This window comes from Sus scrofa, chromosome 2 (genome assembly GCF_000003025.6).
Source record: "Sus scrofa isolate TJ Tabasco breed Duroc chromosome 2, Sscrofa11.1, whole genome shotgun sequence".
NCBI lineage: Eukaryota > Metazoa > Chordata > Mammalia > Artiodactyla > Suidae > Sus > Sus scrofa.
The window spans coordinates 86,218,012-86,236,018 of record NC_010444.4 but is presented as its reverse complement, the minus strand read 5'-3'; the positions used below and the strand labels follow the sequence as shown (position 1 = coordinate 86,236,018).

The window sequence follows — 18,007 nt, the reverse complement described above, 5'->3', positions numbered from 1 at the left end:
TGAAATAAGTCAGACAGAGAAAGACAAATACTATACATTATCACTTACATGCAGAATCTAAAAACAAAAACATTAACTCACACTCATAGGCACAGACAAAGGACAGTTGGTTGCCAGAGGTGCGGGGAGGGGTGGGAGGGTGAAAGGGATGCAAGAGGTCAGAAAGTACAAACTTCTAGCTACAACATAAATAAGTCCTAGGGATTTACTATACAGTATGATGACTATAGTTAGTTAATACTATGGTGTATATTTGAAAGTTGCCAAAAGTTGATACTAAATGTTCTTATCACAAGAAAAAAAATCATAACTATGTGTGGTTATGGATGTTAACTAGACTTACTGTGGTGATCATTTCACAATATATACAAATACTGGGGAGTTCCCGTCGTGGCGCAGTGGTTAACAAATCCGACTAGGGACCATGAGGTTGCGGGTTCGATCCCTGGCCTTCCTCGGTGGGTTGGGGATCTGACGTTGCCGTGAGCTGTGGTGTAAGTTGCAGACGTGGCTCAGGTCCCACGTTGCTGTGGCTCTGGTGTAGGCTGGCGGCTGCAGCTCCGATTAGACCCCTAGCCTGAGAACCTCCATGTGCCACGAGAGCGGCCCAAGAAAATGGCAAAAAGACAAAAAAAAAAAAATATATATATATATATACACAAATACTGATCATTATTTTAAATGAAAGCATGTGGACACAGATACTCCAATGGGCTGAGACAGCAGCGGGAAACTCCCCACACGTTCACGGCACTCAGTCCCCTCCCATAGAAGCCACTTTCTCACTGGGAGGAGACCAGGCATCTCAGGTCTATCATCCCACAGTTTCCTTCCTTCCTGGCCAGGCTTCCTTCTGATCCCACACCACTTCCCAAGTCCCTGATCTATTACACTAAAATGGATGATGTCCTGCAGCCTTATGCTTCCTTGAGAAATATTGTCCCTTCTTTTAAAATCACACACATACACACCGAAATACTACTCAGCCATAAAAAAGAATGAAAATTTGCCACTTGCAACAACATGGATGGACTTGGAGGTTGTTATGCTAAGTGAAATAAGTCGGACAGAGAAAGACTGTATAATATCACTTATATGTGCCATCTAAAAAATAAAACACATGAATGAACAAAAAAGAAATAGGCTCTGGAGTTCCCATCATGGCACAGCATGAGGATGCAGGTTCAATCCCTGGCCTTGTTCAGTGGGTTAAGAATCCGGGGTTGCCGTGAGCTGTGGTATAGGTTGCAGATGTGGCTCGGATCCCGCGTTGCATGCGGCTGTGGTGTAGGCCGGCAGCTACAGCTCCAATTGGACCCCTAGCCTGGGAACCTTTATGTGCCGCAGGTGCAGCCCTAAAAAAAGAAAGAAAGGAAAAAAAAAAAAAGAGAGAGAGAGAGAGAGAAAGAAACAGGCTCAGATACAGAGAACAAACCAGTGGTCGGTGGTTACCAGTGGGGCAGGGGATAACGAGGTACCAACTACTTTGTATACAATAAAGAAGCTCCAAGGATACACGTATAACACAGGGACTATAGCCAACAGTGTATAATAACTATAAATGGAATATAACTTTTAAAAATGAGGAATTACTATGTTGTACTCCTGAAACTTACATAATATTGTACATTGACCATACCTAAATAGATTCACATTAAAAACTAGATCAATGGTAATTATGTTTGTTGAATACTTTTTAATCAACAAACTTGGTAGCATGACTTGAAAAGAACATAACCTAGTACTAAAGTATAAATGAGGAGAAAATACCGATACCATTGTTGTCCTCTATGATAAAACTACCTTAGAAAATTTCTTAAATACAGCAACTTATTACTGTCCTGTTACTTCAGGAAAAAACCCTCAACTGCATTATTCTGCATGATATAATGGGTAAAAAATAACTCCCCGTACCAAGTAGGAATGATTTTTGGTTTTGATGTGAACTGATAGAGGCAAAAGGCTCAAATGCATACATACTTTCATTTAAGAAATTAAGACAGAAAATGAGACCATTTTTTATGTGGAGGAAGAATTTTATGCTCTCATAAAATACACTGGTTCCAAGTTGCACAGACCCAAGCTACATCATAACTGATGTGCATTACAAATCAAGTAGCAGAGGTTTGCAGGGGAATGGTTTTCTGTTCCTCTTTGTGTAAGAAGCCTAATCTGGCTATAAAGCTTTTTCACTGGCAACTATAGGAAGCTACAGAGAAAGACAAGCAGAGAACAGGGGTGACAATGTCATGCAGGGTCAAGCCGACAAAGCAAACGAAGCAAACCAAGCATCATACCTGCTTATTATTGTCAGTAGTACAACACAGTTTCTTGAGGGAGACAAAATGCCTAATTTTCCTAATAACATAAATAACCAGTTATTAGTGAGTCAGCTATGAGATGATTCAACAAATTAGCAAATGAAAACATCAACAGCATCTTCTTCGAGTAAAACGCCAGGGTCCATTCTAGGACAGATTTTAAATTCCAACAAGACACCATCTCTAAAAAATGCCTTTTTTTTTTTTTCTCACACACAGCCCACACATGCCTTCAGAAACTGGGCTTCTCTTTTCATCACAACTGGCTTGGCAACACTTTCCTAAAGGGGACTTCATTTGCTAACCCACTCCTGAGGCCTGGCTCCCAGACAGCATCCGTGATAGGATGAAACACTCCTCCAGACAAAATGGGTTTTAATTTTGCTGATGCGAATACTTTTACTAATACTTTTGTAGCTTGTATAGAAGGCAAAGACTCATTTGGACAGTGGCCCAAGTTCACAATGGCTGTTTTTATATTTAACCTTTCATATTCTTTCACAGCCTGGTCATCTTTCAGGCAGAGAAAAATCCTCTTGTTTTCAGGTTGTGGACAGAATCTGCAAACAGCCTGTGGCCTGGTCATTGTCACAAGGGGACCAGGGACAGATGATAGGTGCCTCAGCCCTGTGCGAACATCAGCTCAGGCGGAGGCTTTCTACAGAGTGAAGCTAAGTTAGATTTTACAGTAATGAGTTTCTTTTCGCTCCCTGTCTCTACCTGTCTCTCTCTTTGGTTCAGTTTTCTCTGGAGGACAATAAAGAGAGCGTCAAAAACACTGTTATTCTGTAAGGAGTGTCACTAGACAGGAAGAGGGTAAAATTTCCCTACTTGTAAGAGGCATTTCTTCTGATAGTGCACTGCGGGGTGGGGTGGGGAGGAGTAATGCTGTCTCTGGACAAAAGAACTTCTTGCTCTTATCCGTAATATCAGAAGATTGAGTCAGACAGCAATCACTAAGCATTAACTCCAGCCATCTCCTTTGCCTTGGGTACCTAATCATTCTGCACAAAGTGAATCTTAGCTTACGTTTTCTGAGAAGACAGACTAGGGATGATGGTTGGTAAGAACGAGACAGCCATGGCAGCCCCTGAGCTGGGACCGCGGGTGGACATGGCCACGTGGAGGTCTCTATGCTCAGGAGGGATGCGGGGGTCCCTCTCCGTGTGCTTGCAACCCCTAGTTAGGGCCTGCCAGTGTCCCCACCACCCACAGTGAAGCAAAATGGCAGGAGACAGTGGTCTCTGAACCGATGGGGGAACAGTTTCAAAGCTGACAAACAAGTAAAATCAGAAGGGAAACAACCTACAGACACTTTGCTGACTATTTCAGGTTTTCCAACCACACAATGACTTGTGATGAACTTGGGTAGTCCTAAGAGCCACACGTAGGGCTGTCTTTTTCTGGGTACTGGCATCATAACAGCCACCTTCTCTCTTTCCAAAATGTCCCTTGTAACCCTGTGCTGTGCAGCTGGCACTGGCCTTCGGGCTTGTTTATCAAGGCTCCCTGGTGTTGTACTGTTAGAGAATCCTGGTTATGGATCCTTCTCACATAAACCTTCTCACAAAACGTAACTGGGAGAAGGGAAAGGAATTGCATGTTTTCCTTATCTGTCTGCAAAGGAACAGGCTTCTGCAGTCATTGGAGATTAAATGGAATCGGTGCCTCAGCCTCTGGTTAGGGACCTTTCTCTCCTAACTGTGACAGCCACAGTGCTCCTGCTTGCACAACAAGCCCCCAGGCCTGAAGAGAAAGAGCCCAGAGCCGGTGCCTCAGGGAGAGAAGGGCGGCTCCCGGGGCGGGGCTGAGGCCAGGGAGCCCTGCTGTTTTGTGGTTGTTGTTCTGAAAGGGGAAGGCCTAGCAATTGAGCTTCTGCACCGCCAGTGGCAACACTTGAACTACACACATTCAGGTGGAGGTGGACAGCTAGGGGGATGCTTCCTGAAGCTCACCAGCACAAGAAGGGGGTGCTGGTGTTTGGGGGAGGTTGCCCACCACATGGAGGTGTCCTTGGCATGTACCACGTACAGACCCAACCATACCGTATTTGTGGGTCTAACATACTTGCATGTCCATAGACAAACCCAGCGCACACTTGGGCCTCTCAACTGATAGAGTTAAAGAGTTGGCACTCACCCTCCTTGGCCAATCACTGGCGTGATCTTCACATGCTGTTGGATGCTGTCACCCGATTTCCGTCTGGCATAGTAAACGCCCTGCCACTCCTATAAGGACAGAGAGAGTTCTTAAAATCCTTCCATTCCAGCTTACGGCAGCTCCTACAAGGATCTCAGTGAGATCCCACACACTTTTGCTATTATCCACAAAATACAGCTCTAGAGCTGGACCCACTGGGATGCTGACTACGTAAGACTTAAGGCCACAGTGCACCAAGCCCACCAGACCAATGAGTCCAGCATTGGGGGTGCCCTTCCCAGGTTCCAGGACACGTGAGCAGTGGGTAGAGTTCCTCTCAGCCTTATGGGTGTAGTGGCACCAGATCAAGGGATTTTTCTGAGGTCCTCTCGATCTTTACAACAACCCGTAAAGATCAAGGATGAAATTATCATCCTTAATTTACAGATGAGGCTCAGAGTTGCTAAGTAATTGGCCCATGTGAGGAAGTGGAAAACGTGGTTATAAATCTGTATCTCTTAACTCCCCACAAAGCCTGTCATCTTTCTCCAATTCTATGGGGCCTCCAGTGAAGACTTCCCTGGGCTTAGTCTGACTCCTGGCAGTTTCCATGGATGGGTGAAGATTCCTGCTGTATTGGCACCCTGGGGAACTGGCTGGGGCCGAGTGCTTGGTGACCTCTGGGGGGAGCCCTCGACAACCCCACAATTTCTGGGAGGAAGTGGTTGAATCAGAATCTGAGCTTCTCCGCAGCCTCTTCTTGTCCCCGTTCTCATACAAGGTGGCCAGCTGGTATGCATATCGGGGTCACCAGACCTGTGGTAGTATTCTCCAGGCAAACTTATTTATTTATTTATTTATTTTATTTTATTTTATTTTTTTTTTGGTCTTTTTTTGTCTTTGTTGTTGTTATTGTTGTTGCTATTTCTTGGGCCGCTCCCGAGGCATATGGAGGTTCCCAGGCTAGGGGTCTAATTGGAGCTGTAGCCACCGGCCTACGCCAGGGCCACAGCAACGCGGGATCCGAGCCGCGTCTGCAACCTACACCACAGCTCACGGCAACGCCAGATCGTTAACCCACTGAGCAAGGGCAGGGACCAAACCCGCAACCTCATGGTTCCTAGTTGGATTCGTTAACCACTGCGCCACAACAGGAACTCCTATTTTTTTTTGAAGTTCTTAACAATGGCCTGTTTCATTTTCATTCTCACTGTCCCAATTTTCTTTGATTAATTTTGGCCATCATATAGAAGCCAAACTTATTTTCTTCCTACAAAATGGTCTTCCATTAAATAAATACAGGGTTTATCTGACTCCTTCACATCAGAGAAAGCACCTGAATGCTTAAAAGAAAAGGTACAGGCAGGGAGTTCCCACTGTGGCTCAGTGGTAACGAATCCAACTAGTATCCCTGAGAATGTGGAATTGATCCCTGGTCTCGCTCAGTGGGTTAAGGATCTGGCGTTGCTGTGAGCTATGGTGTAGGTTGCAGACATGGCTCGGATCTGGTGTTGCTGTGATTGTGGTGTAGGCCGGCAGCTACAGCTCTGATTCGACCCCTAGCCTGGGAACCTCCATGTGCTGCACACATGGCCCTAAAAAACAAAAACAAAACCAAAACAAACAAATGACAAAAGCTCTGAGTCCCCCAAACACCAGATAAACTAAAAAAGCACACAACAGCTCTATGGGTAGGACTCTGCTCAGACATACGTATGAAATTCTAGCCATGAAAGGTGAGATATATTCATGGGAAGGCAGAAATTTCCTCATACGAAATCATCAGATTCCATACCATCATGATAAGCAACCACATCCGCTTGCTTATCCCAAATTGACTCATTTTGCAAATACAAAAGATCTTCCACTTAATTATAATGTTATGACAGAAGTCTATCTTAAAGAGGGGACAGAAAAGCTCAGAGAAGGGGAAAAAAAAAAGGCACACTGGGGAGGGGTCTGTGGCTTGGTTGGGTTTCACGAACCTTGCCCTTCTTGATGCAGGTGTTGATGGTTTCGAGGAGGTCTGCGCGGTTCTTGTCGCTTTTGGGCAGCTCAGCGAGTTCTTTGCCCAGGAGCTCGCCTTTGTGGTAGCCCATCATCCTTTCGAAGGCTGGGTTGACATACTGCACACGGAAAGTGCTTACAGGTCAGGACACAGAGAAAACATGCTGGGATATCATGGTCCCTGGGTGAGCGCTCTCTCATGTGGGTGCTGACCAGTACCCCCCAACCCTGGAGCAGGTGCCCCTGTCCTTCCTGATCAGCAGTGTGGTCATTCAGCTGCCATCCCAGAAGGCTGGGCCCTTTGAGAAACTGGAAGAAATGCTTCCACAGAAAAAGAGCAAGAAGCCTTTATCCAGCAATGCCAGCCTGCGATGGGCCTCATTCATTATCCGCAAAATAAGAAAAAAGTCAGAAAAACAAAAATTAACCAGAACTCCATTCAACAGGTTGTGGCTTCTACTAGTCACATCTCTACAAGGCAGCAACCTGATCTCTCATGCCTAAATATCAATACACTGATAGATAATTGCCACTGTCTCTTAACCAATGCTACAGCTTGGGGCTGCTTCCTGTCCAACTGAACAAGAAACGCAGTTCAATGCTTTGGGCAGGAGACCGGCTTCAGTGCTTGGGCACAGCCTGTGCATGATGAGAGTACTCCCTCACCGGGGAAGGCGATGAGGACAGTAGACTCAGAGGGTTCTCTCCACAATTCTGCCCAGGTCCCCTGACTTTAGTGCTGTCCCCTTGGCTGACTCCTAGCTCCACGCTCCACCCTCCAATTTCTCCTCAAAGAACAGAGTCACCAGATGAGGAGCTGAGCGGAGGGGACAAGGGATGAGGAAAGTGGGGAGGAGGTGAACAGATGCATCTAGGGCACAGGTTTCTTTGGCCATAATTTGCAACCGTCTGCTGCTTTTGAAACGGTCTTGGGAACTGTGATCTCCCTTGGCCTCCACGGTGATGACAGCGGAGAGGAAGCGAGTGACGCGGGACAATTGTGGAGCTACTCCCCCGGGAACACGGCTTCTACCCGTACAATTAAGCCCACGGAGTTGGAGGGGTCGAGAGGCTGCTCTGCGACCCTCGGCACCAGGCCTTGTGAGGGTTGCCAACTTGTCCTCCCTGATCCATCACTTCCACTGGGGACCATCGCCCTTCCTGGGCTGGGCGCCAGGACCTCTGCTCACCAGGGTCAGCCCCTCGGCCCCTGGCCCAGCCCTGCACACTGTGGGACTGCCAGCAGCTCTCCCCCAGCAGACCTCTGCTCGTGGGCTCTCCACTTAGAAAGCCCTTCCCACCTCCTCCCCTCTCCAGCAATTGTCCTTGAGCCCCTGCCCAGTCTGAGTTTGTGCCACTCCTACGACCCACACTCTCTCTCTGATGACTTACTACATTGAATCTCATTTTCTTCTCTCTCTCCTCCTCCTCTAGACATGAAAAGCCTCAAGGGCAAAGGCTACTTTAGATTTACTTTGGATATGCAGGACTGTTTAGTAAGTATCTAAGGAATGGCTACTACTTGAGAATGTATTATTTTCTTTATATGTTGGCTAAATTCTATTTTCACAGGTGTTTATTCTGCTGTTCCGACCCGGTTGCAGATATGGGTAGAAATCAGAGGGCTCTTCATTCACACCAGGTGACCTCACAATGCAGCAGGTACTCCAGGATCTGGACTCTGGGGCCAGTTCAATCCTGGTTCTGTCAGTCACTGGCTATGACCATGAGCAGGTTACTTATCTTCTCTGGTCCTCAGTTTTCTCATCTATAAAATGGCTACGATAGCAGTACTTGGTTCACAGAGTTCTTTTAAGAAACAAATGAGTAGGTGTAAAATGCTTCGCTCTGCATCTGGCACATGGTAAGCACCACATAGGTGTTTTAAAGCAGAGATCGTTTCGATGGATGGATGGGTAGGTATATACTGTTCCTAAATTTTAAGGGCTACTGCCTGATCTTCGACCTCTGCACTAAGAGGCACACGCCCTGTGAAGCATTGCTGCCCCGAGAACTTGTATTAAATGAGAGCATATATGACATAGCTCATCCATGACGACTCATCTTAAAACCTGCAGCACAAAGGCTATTTTAATTTCCCATAGTTCATATGAAAACATCCTCTAGTCGACTTCTTCCTCTTTGTTCCTGTCTTGAACTTAATACTCAGAATGCTGGTAGGTTTTTAAAGGGGCCTGAAAGCGTTCCTCAAGAAAAAGCCTGCCATTAGTACAGTTTCTCTTTCCCTACAGGGATGCCCCTCTCCAGGCACCACTGTCCTCAGTCGCTGTTGCTTCCTCGTCAAGGGAAAGGCTGGGAAGTGATGTATATCATGTGACAGCATCACCACATCACCTCACCCAGAGCTACAGGTTTCCTAATCACCAGGTGCTAACTGCAGGGGAAGGACTCCGTTGCCTGGTCCAAGATGGTCTGCAAGATGACAGACAGCGGGGAAGGCTGGCGACAGCAGCGAGCCCCTTTCTCATCCTCAACCTCAAAACCCGGCTTCCCTGTACAAGAGGGAGGGGCAAAACAAATGCGTTTCAGGAACAGAATTGCCTGCTCAAGTCCAGGGAGACATGGGAAGGCTGTGGGATTTGTGCTCGGTCTGATTAATTGTACAGCACATGTGACTTCTCTGAGATTCAGGACACAGAGATGAGGGCAGGTGGGCCAGAAACAGGCAGCAACACGAGGAAGCCTTTGGACGCATTTCATGGGACAGCCAGGGAAACAAATTTCAAAAATATAGCCCAACGGGGAACCAGGGAAGAAGGCTTTGGAGGCAGAAAGACACGGCTGGATGTTCTGGTTGCCGTATTTATCACTGGGGCTTTCCTTGGATAAGCTCCTTGGCCTTCCTGGGCCTCTATTTCCTCATCTGTATCATTACAGATTACGGGCCTCTGTCTTTCTCACAGGGTTCCTGGATGGAAATGAGGTTCCCTCATGCGTGTGTTGATGACAGGGCCTAGACACGGTGGGCTACTGATGCCACTGACCCCCTGTGGGAGCAGGGTGTCTCTGTGGGCCGTGGGAGTTTCACAGCACAGTACAGATGAGGCTCTGTCGTGGGGCCACTATGGATTGGACCGTACTTTTTAATCTTTATTTATTTATTTATTTGGACACAGCTGTGGCATATGGAAGTTCCCAGGCCAGGGATCCAATCTGAGCCACAGCTGGAACCTCACACGTGCTCCCATTACAAGGACAGGCAGGCCAGTGCCCATCAGTTGCAGAGTCTACATTTCCGAGTATTTATTTATTTATTTTTTACAGCCATACCTGTGGCATACGCAAGTTCCCAGGCCAGGGACTGACTCCAAGGCACATCTGCAACCTACAGGCCAGGCTTTAACCCACCGTGCCAAACCGGGGGTAGAACCCTCACCTCTGCAGCGACCCAAGCCACTGAAATTGGATTCTTAACCCACTATGCCACAGTGGGAACGCCTCAAAGCATTTTTTTGAAGTCTAAATGTCTTACCTTCCAACACATATCAAGACAACTTCATTTCAACAAAGTTCTGTCTGCTAGACCCATTTTCTTAGGAAGATGATTTTAGTATTACATAAGAGTGGTTTATAATTGGAATACCAGCTATAGGCCAATAAATGAAGAGTGTTAATATTCTGTTCCCAAGGCATTTATAAGCATGTACTCTCCAGTTCTGACATACTTCTGTGTCTATAATGTCTTCCCAGGTAGTCTCAAGAATTTGTCCCATTGCTGTCAAAGAAATAGCCGGTTCTGAACAGAATTCATTTTTATTCTTACTGAGTATCTAATTCTTAGCTTAAGTCTGTCTGTTTTCCTTGCACACTTTGATGTTCCCTTCTCCAGAGAAAATGTGCTGAAATGTGAGAATGACGGCAAAGTGCTTGGAAAAGGGGGGCTCCAACTTGAAAGGTTGTATTTTGACACTGAAAGATAAAAAGGGGCCCCGTACCTGAATCACATGGTCATCGCTTGTGATCTCTATGGCTTCATGACAGTGGTCTAATGCTGTAAACACTGAATTACAGGCCCTGAAAGTTGCAAAAGATTCGTGTTAGTTCTGCCACAAAACCATTAGCATTTCATCTGTTCATTTACCAGACAATTCCTCAGATTCATGAAAACCGGGCACCTTGTGATACGCGGTTTTGCAAAGAGGTCTAGCCTTTCAAACTAAATGAATAAACCAATATCATGTATTTCTATGTACAGGATACAAAGAGAAGAATGTAATTCAGCAAAACCTTCACGGATCATGGAATGAACTCCCCATGTGCTAAATGAAACCTTCATACTGACACCAGAGAGCAAAGATGCAGGAGATGGCCTCGCAGGTCTCCTGTGTTCTGTTAATGATGCTGTTCCGTTCCATTCACTGTGTGGTCCTGGAGAAGTCAAGTCTTAAGCCCAAATTAGATCTGAGGTATTCTGGCCTTTTGCAACAGACACAGAAACATTTTCTCTCCTTTCTTTCTTTTTTATTTTAATTTTTTTTGGACACAGCTGTGGCATATGGACGTTCCCAGGCCAGGGATCAAATCTGAGCTGCAGCTGGAACCCACACCACAGCTGTGGCAATGCCGTTTCCTTAACCCACTGTGCCAGACCGGGGATGGAACAGGTGCTGCCCCAGAGACAACGCAGGGTGCTTAACCTGCTGCACCATGGCAGGAGCACCATCTCTTTTCTCACTGTTGTGACCTTTGATAAGCCAGCCTTCATGGTACTTTGCTTTCAGCAACACCCACCAGCCTGAAGAAAGCCCAATACCGAGGATGTCCCCTTGCCTGATTAATTGTATAGCTCTCCAGACAGGCACTTTTCTTGGTGACCTTCCTTGTCCATCTGGAATTTTTGAAATCCTTTCCATTTCTCAACTTCTTGGCTAAAATCTTAACTACCTTCCAAATCAAAAGCAAGTCCAAATACAGTTATTTCCTATCTAACCCAGTAAGTATGTAGCTAGTTACTAGAGCTTTGTCATTTGTACTGGCTGTCTCAAGAATCCTGGTGAAGGCTTTCTTACACATTATCAGAAAAAAAAAAAAAAAACATTGTTTACTAATGTCATTTCTTATAAAACAAACTCTTGAAATGTTACTTGTTTTTTCCACCCATGGGGCATTTAACGATGCCATTCTTTTTTGAACTGTTTTCAAGGGAGACGGTAGAAAAAAACTGGGTGAAATCTGACTTGGTATTTTGCCAGTTATGGGACCTTGGGCAGTATTTGATCGCTACTGGCCCTCAGTTTCCTCATCTACAAAATGAAAATAACACAGGTTGTTTAAGACTCAAACCAGATAGTTTAGGTTAGGCATTTCTCCAAGACCTTGGGACAATCTAAGAATTCAATACACAGTACTTGTTCTTATTTGCAAGATCTCAGAATAATATTTCTTTGTTTTCTAAAGCTTTCAAGACTGTTGGTAAAAAGAAAAGTGAATCATAACCTATCTTTTCTCACGAGTGTACCTGAAATATCAAGCAAAGAGCTGCTTTCAACAACAGCAAGACAACCTGCACAGCAAGTAAAGGATTTTAGCCCATTGATGGGTAGTGTTCCTGCAGTTGCAGAGGTGGAGGTGCCAGTGTGGGAGCGTAAGAGAAGTTATCACGACAGAGGTGAAGGGAGGACAATGTAAGCCCAACCCAACTGAGATTTCTGATGGCTGCAGGATGTTTTCTTTTTTTTTCCTTTTTGTCTTTATAGGGCCTCACCCATGGCATATGGAGGTTCCTAGGCTAAGGGTCGAATTGGAGCTGTAGCTGCCGGCCTAGACCATAGCCCCAGCAACGCCGGATCCAAGCCATGTCAGAGACCTACACCACAGCTCACAGCAACGCTGAATTCTTAACCCACTGAGCAAGGCCAGGGATTAAGCCCACAACCTCATGGTTCCTAGTTAGATTCATTTCCATGCTGAGCCAAGAGAGGCACTCCAAGAAAAGTTTTCATTTGCAGCAATATGGATGGACCTGGAGGGCGTTACGCTAAGTGGAATAAGTCAGACAGAGAAAGTTCAATACTTTATCTTGATATCACTTACCTATAGAATCTAAAAAATACAATAAATGAGTGAATAAAACCACAAAAGCAGACTCCTAGAGAACAAACTGCTGATCACCCGTGGAGAGAGGCAAGGGGAAAGGGGCAATATAGGGGTAGGGGAGTAGGAGGTACAAACTATTAGGTCTAAAATAAGCTACGGGGATACACTATAAAACATGAGGAATATAGCCAATATTTTATAATAACTATAAATGAATTATAACCTTCAAAATCATACATCAGTATGAGTTTATGTTGTGGCTCAGTGGGTTAAGTACCTAACCAGTATCCATGAGGATTCCGGTTCATCCCTGGCCTTGCTCAGTGGGTCAAGGATCCAGCTTTGCTGCAAGTGTGGGGTGCAGATGTGGCTTAGATCCAGTGTTCCTGTGTCTGTGGCATAGGTTGCAGATGAGGCTTGGATCCTGTGTTGCTGTGACTGTGGTGTAGGCCTGCAGCTGCAGCTCTGATTCTACCTCTAGCCTGGGAACTTCCATATGCTGAAGGTGTGGCCCTATAAAGAAAAAAAAAATCATAAATCAGTATATTGTATACTTATAACATATAATACTGTGCAGCAACTATACTTCAATTAAAAAATAAAATTGCTCCCGTCTACCTAATGTGAGCTATGTAGTGTCCTAGTAGCATTGCTACATCTGTAAACACGATCATTTAAAATGGGAAAAAAAGAAGCAAAGAGCACTTTAAAATCGCCCTACTTGTCTCTCCTGAAGATGCAGCCAAGAGCTAGTCTTATCCCAAGTTTTTCGCAGGCATCCGGGTCCAGAACCTTAAGTAGCACCATAGGACAGCGTTCCCTGAGCTCCAGACATCAGACAGGGAAAACCACACTCTGTGTAGGCGAATTCCTTAGCTTTGGGAGCTGGATAATGAAGAGCTCCCCAATCTTATCGAATGATAAATTCCTCTCTTGCCCAAGTATTTTCTTAAAGTACCCATGTGGCTCAATTAGGTATGTAAACAGCTTCTTCAGAGTATAATTGTTTTTCGTCAATTCAAGAGGCTGCCTTCACACAAGCACTGAGCTCCAACTGCTAAATTTATCTATTAGATGTTCACTGCAAAGCATACACAATGGGAAAAGCAGATTTTTTTTTTTTTTTTTTTGTCTTTTTAGGGCTGCACTCACAGCATACGGAGGTTCCTAGGCCGGGGGCTGAACTGGAGCTGTACTGCCTGCCTACACCACAGCCAAAGCAACGGCAAATGCGAGCTGCGTCTGCAACCTACATCACAGCTCATGGCAATGCCAGACCCTTCACCCACTGAGCGAGGCCAGGGATCGAACCTGCCTCCTCACGGATGCTAGTCAGATTCGTTTCCACTGAGCCACGACGGGAACTCCCCCAGACAAAGCAGATTCTTATCCATAGTTGAAGTGAAAGTCAATTGGCAGGAACAGCAGGTTATTTCCCCTGTGACAAACGCTACTGGCCTGCAATGTTTAGATCTAGGCTTTAAACCAATTTGGTTGATGACTTCTACTTAAATAAACTTGCAGCAAAATGAGGTAATCAATGTGAATCATGTTCCTAGACTTTGGGAATTTAATTGCTTGTATTAATTATTAATATCCTTCATGCAAAAGAACCTGAGCTTTATTAATTTTCTGTTCTTGGGAACCATATAACTCTGGACCTCAGATGTGTTTTTGCAGGCTTCAGGTTGAAAAATTGGAAAACTGGAAAAAGCACAAGGGGAAGGAAATCTAGGTGTTAAACCCTAGATGTAGCACCAGCGATGTAACCATTTCCCCTTCATCTTCTTACAAGTCCATGAAGATGTGCAGGAAAAGGGTCAATATTACAGGGACCAGGTTAAAAAGTCCACAAAGAACATGGTGCTATGATGGAATGCAGAGTGCATCCAACTGAAAGCAGGGAACCTACCCAGAGTTCCCACTGTGTCTTAGAGGTTAATGAACCTGACTAGCATCCAAGAGGTTGGGGGTTTGATCCCTGGCCTCAGTCAGTAGGTTAAGGATCTGGCATTGCCATGAGCTGTGGTGTAGGTCACAGACGTGGCTCTGATCTGGCATTGCTGTGGCTCTATCTGTGGCCGGCAGCTACAGCTCTGATGTGACCTCTAGACTGGGAACCTCCATGTGCTGCAAGCGTGGCCCTAAAAAGACTGGAAAAAAAAAAAAAAAAAAGGAAACAAAGCAGGGTGCCTGGATTCCACTTTGGCACTGCCACTGACATACTGGGTAGCTGTGATCATGCCAAGGGTCTCCCTGGATCTCAATGTTCCCTCTGTCAATTGTAGCTGGAGGCGGAGGGTGGGGGTGGGGGGTGGGGGGGTTACATGACTCCTGTGTCCCTACCTGGAATGTACTCAAATGAAACACAAACCCCCATAGACACACACACACACGGAGGCTGCTGATAACAAGGGGAGGACTAGGCAAGGTGGTGGCGTGTAGGGAGAGGGTTCTGTACATACATCTGTATCCCATCAGGGATTTGGGAATAGCAGGCAAGGGACCATGGAGGTGCTCAAGGCCAGCAGGTTACTTTAAGGCATCACAGCTCAGACACTCTACTCCTGTAACACAATGGTTGTCACGCAGAGCCCGCATGAGGATAACGTCCTCTATAAATGTTGGTTAATAATGAGGTGCCGTGTTCCACGGAATATAAAGGTTTGCCCAATAGAAATGGACTCTTTCTAAAATCGAGGACTGCTCTTGTCTTAAGACTTGGAGTGAAGTAAAGGTGATGACTTGGGTGTAACCCCTAGATAAGAAATATCAGGCTGCCTGATGATGAAACAATAGCTGGTACTGCATTCAACTCACCAACTTAACCCCCCAGCAAATCATCAAATCTGATCTGTATTTTGGTTAAAAAAGTTGTTTTCATGATAAAGAAGCCTAAGAACACCAAAGACAAGGGGTCATCGGTGAGCCCCTATCTCCCTAGTCATTCCCCCTTTCATGAATTCTTCTGTTCAATACAGTAATTCATCATAGGTACATAGAAATGTGATTTTGTTCTATCTTTAAAAGTTGTTCTTCTATAGTGGAATTTTTTGGGTGAGGTATTTTATGTTTGCTCACATGACCTTCTTTTGTCCTTGGGTAAGTACACATGACTAACATACACGAAGACCTGGATAGATGTGTCTGCCTTCAACATTCAACATCATCCTTGCAGTACAGACTGTCCTTGCAGAATGCCAGTAATGCCACATATTTAGCTGCCGCTGGGGGCGGAATTGCAGGGAAAAGTATTATGTAATTAGACTATAATTATTCTGGCATTGTATAAAAAGCCTCATTTTCCCCATCTGCAGCAAGTGACAGAATTACCTGCCAGCCTCTGTTGTGCAGGTAAATGCTTTAGACATCCTTGAATGCCCTAAGGAGCTGGGAGGACCCATGGATAGGTCACTGTCACCTACCCGCTGGGCCCAGGTGTGGTGTACCCAGGGAGAGTCAAACCACACACAGACTTCTCCTCCCAAAACTGGGAAGGAAGTGGGAGACAGCCACAGTGCAACAAGCCAAAAAGCATCAGAAGAAACTGACCAATCAGCCCTCCTCTGGCTTCTCCCGTGGAGAACTGTTGCTTTACTTTCTCCTCGGCTCTCCTGACTGGAAAGAGAGGTTCCTTACCAGCCAGGTTCAAGCTGGTGCGGAAGCAGGGGGCATCAATGTTCTGGGCAAACCCACCTGCTTGGGACTGCGGCTGCGGGGACAGGTCCATTCACTAGCTTCACGCTGATTTATATTAAGAATCTGAGCCTTTTCCTTATGATTCTAGACCGGGACCAGCTTCCCCAACCAGCTCATCAGTGAGGGGTGAGAACTTCCAGGTCTTACGCGGTGTTAGGGACTGAGAACATTGCCACGTTCTGAATCTGATGAGATCTTGAGAAGTTTTCAGTGCCCTGGCTTTAAGCAGATCTCATCAGCACGGTAACTGGAAGCCCTTTGTTTTAGCCCTTGGGCTGGGTGAGGAGGTTGATTCCAGACCAGCCTTCCTGGCATTCACCAAGGACAAGGCGCCTTCTGACATCTTACTTGTGCCATCGTGTTCAACATGGCCTATGAAAACTCACGCGGTCATTTCAAATAAAATGAGACAATGAACTATCAAAACAATAAAGTGTCTGCTATTCATTTTCATTGTAACTAATACACAGTTAATGAATTCAACCAAAACTAAATCCTTCTTTTTCTAACTTTATTGTGAAAACATCTACAATAAAAGTACCGTCTCTTTACCTTCAATAAAAGCAGTAGAGACCCACAGGAATAAAAACAATTAATGTAAAATTAAAAACCATCAATTTCTGTCATAAAGGCAATATGGTTTCCTTAAAACTTCTGCTAAGTTCTCTGAAGTTAATACGCACATGGAAACAAAGAAACCAAGGGATTTAACGTACAGTGAAAAATCTTTGGCAATGCTCCTTGCCAAAGAATTTTTTTCTGGTTTCACAATCTTTTTTAATACTTTCCCACCTAAAGGACTGTTTATTCTCACCCTTTATTTCTTAAAGCTCTCTATCCACCAAAAAGTGACTTCCCTGACCAGGATGAACCCCAGAAAAGCCTGCCTCTGTGGGTTCATGCCAATCCATTTTGCTTCCAAGAGACAAAGGATGGTCAAGAAAAATTAAGTTTAAGAAGGTTTTGTTCCCTCTGAATGCAAAATAAGTAATCAAGTTAAGAAGTGTAACCATTTCAATGAGGTACTATCTTATGTATTCTTCCCTGAGCCTGAAAGCCTCAGGACATCTTAATTGGCCAGAGAGAGAAGTCAGGGATCTTCTGGCACCCAATGGGCTGGAGCCACATGGGATTGGCTTCCCAGGGGCCATGGGCTGGGAATGCCTCTTCTTTCCCCTGCTCTCTCTCTCTCTCTGCTCAAGGTGGGGCAGGTTGAAGAAATCAGGGTCCTGAGAGCATGCCAGAGTGGAGGCTGAGCACAACCAGGCAGGAGCTAGAACTCTGATATTCCAAGATGTTCCAGAAGCATGTCCCACCACCTCGAGTTCTGGCCAGCAGCCAGACCCTCAGAGAATCCATTCATCCCAGAAGTGGGTACCAGAGAGCATTAGATACATGTAAAAAGACTCAAAACCACTTTCTTGAAAACACTTCATTCACACTGAGGCCACAAGCAGGCCTGCTGAAATTTCTATCCCAAATACACAGCAATTACTGAACTTAGCATAGTTTGCTATGCATGCACTGGTTTGCCCCACTGGTTTGTCCCTATCCATAACAATCCAAGCAGGAATTTATAAATGTTGAAAGTACTCCTCAAAGGCTATTCTTAATCTCAGTCTAATTGTACAGAAGTTAAACAGTACTTTTCCTAGGGTATAATTTTAAAACAGCTGTAAATAGTGGAAAATGTTGTCAAAAGAAGAAATGCTTCCAATTTATTTCATTATATCAAAGGGCTCCCAGTTTAGACTCTGCCTTTTACCAGCTACTGTAACTGGTTT

At 45.3% G+C, this 18,007-nt stretch overlaps 1 protein-coding gene across 9 annotated transcripts in view; it reads right to left on the bottom strand.

Moving 5' to 3' along the window:
- The window catches only part of PDE8B (phosphodiesterase 8B), a 316,607-nt gene that overhangs the window by 87,778 nt on the left and 210,822 nt on the right, over positions 1-18,007 (bottom strand). For all 9 annotated transcript variants that reach the window (XM_021084468.1, XM_021084469.1, XM_021084472.1 and 6 more), the window contains 4 exons: positions 10,424-10,502; positions 6,446-6,586; positions 4,461-4,549; positions 2,298-2,358 (listed from right to left, as the gene is read on the bottom strand). In XM_021084468.1, the coding sequence (XP_020940127.1) occupies positions 2,298-2,358; positions 4,461-4,549; positions 6,446-6,586; positions 10,424-10,502 (370 nt within the window). The remainder of the gene's footprint in view (positions 1-2,297; positions 2,359-4,460; positions 4,550-6,445; positions 6,587-10,423; positions 10,503-18,007) is intronic.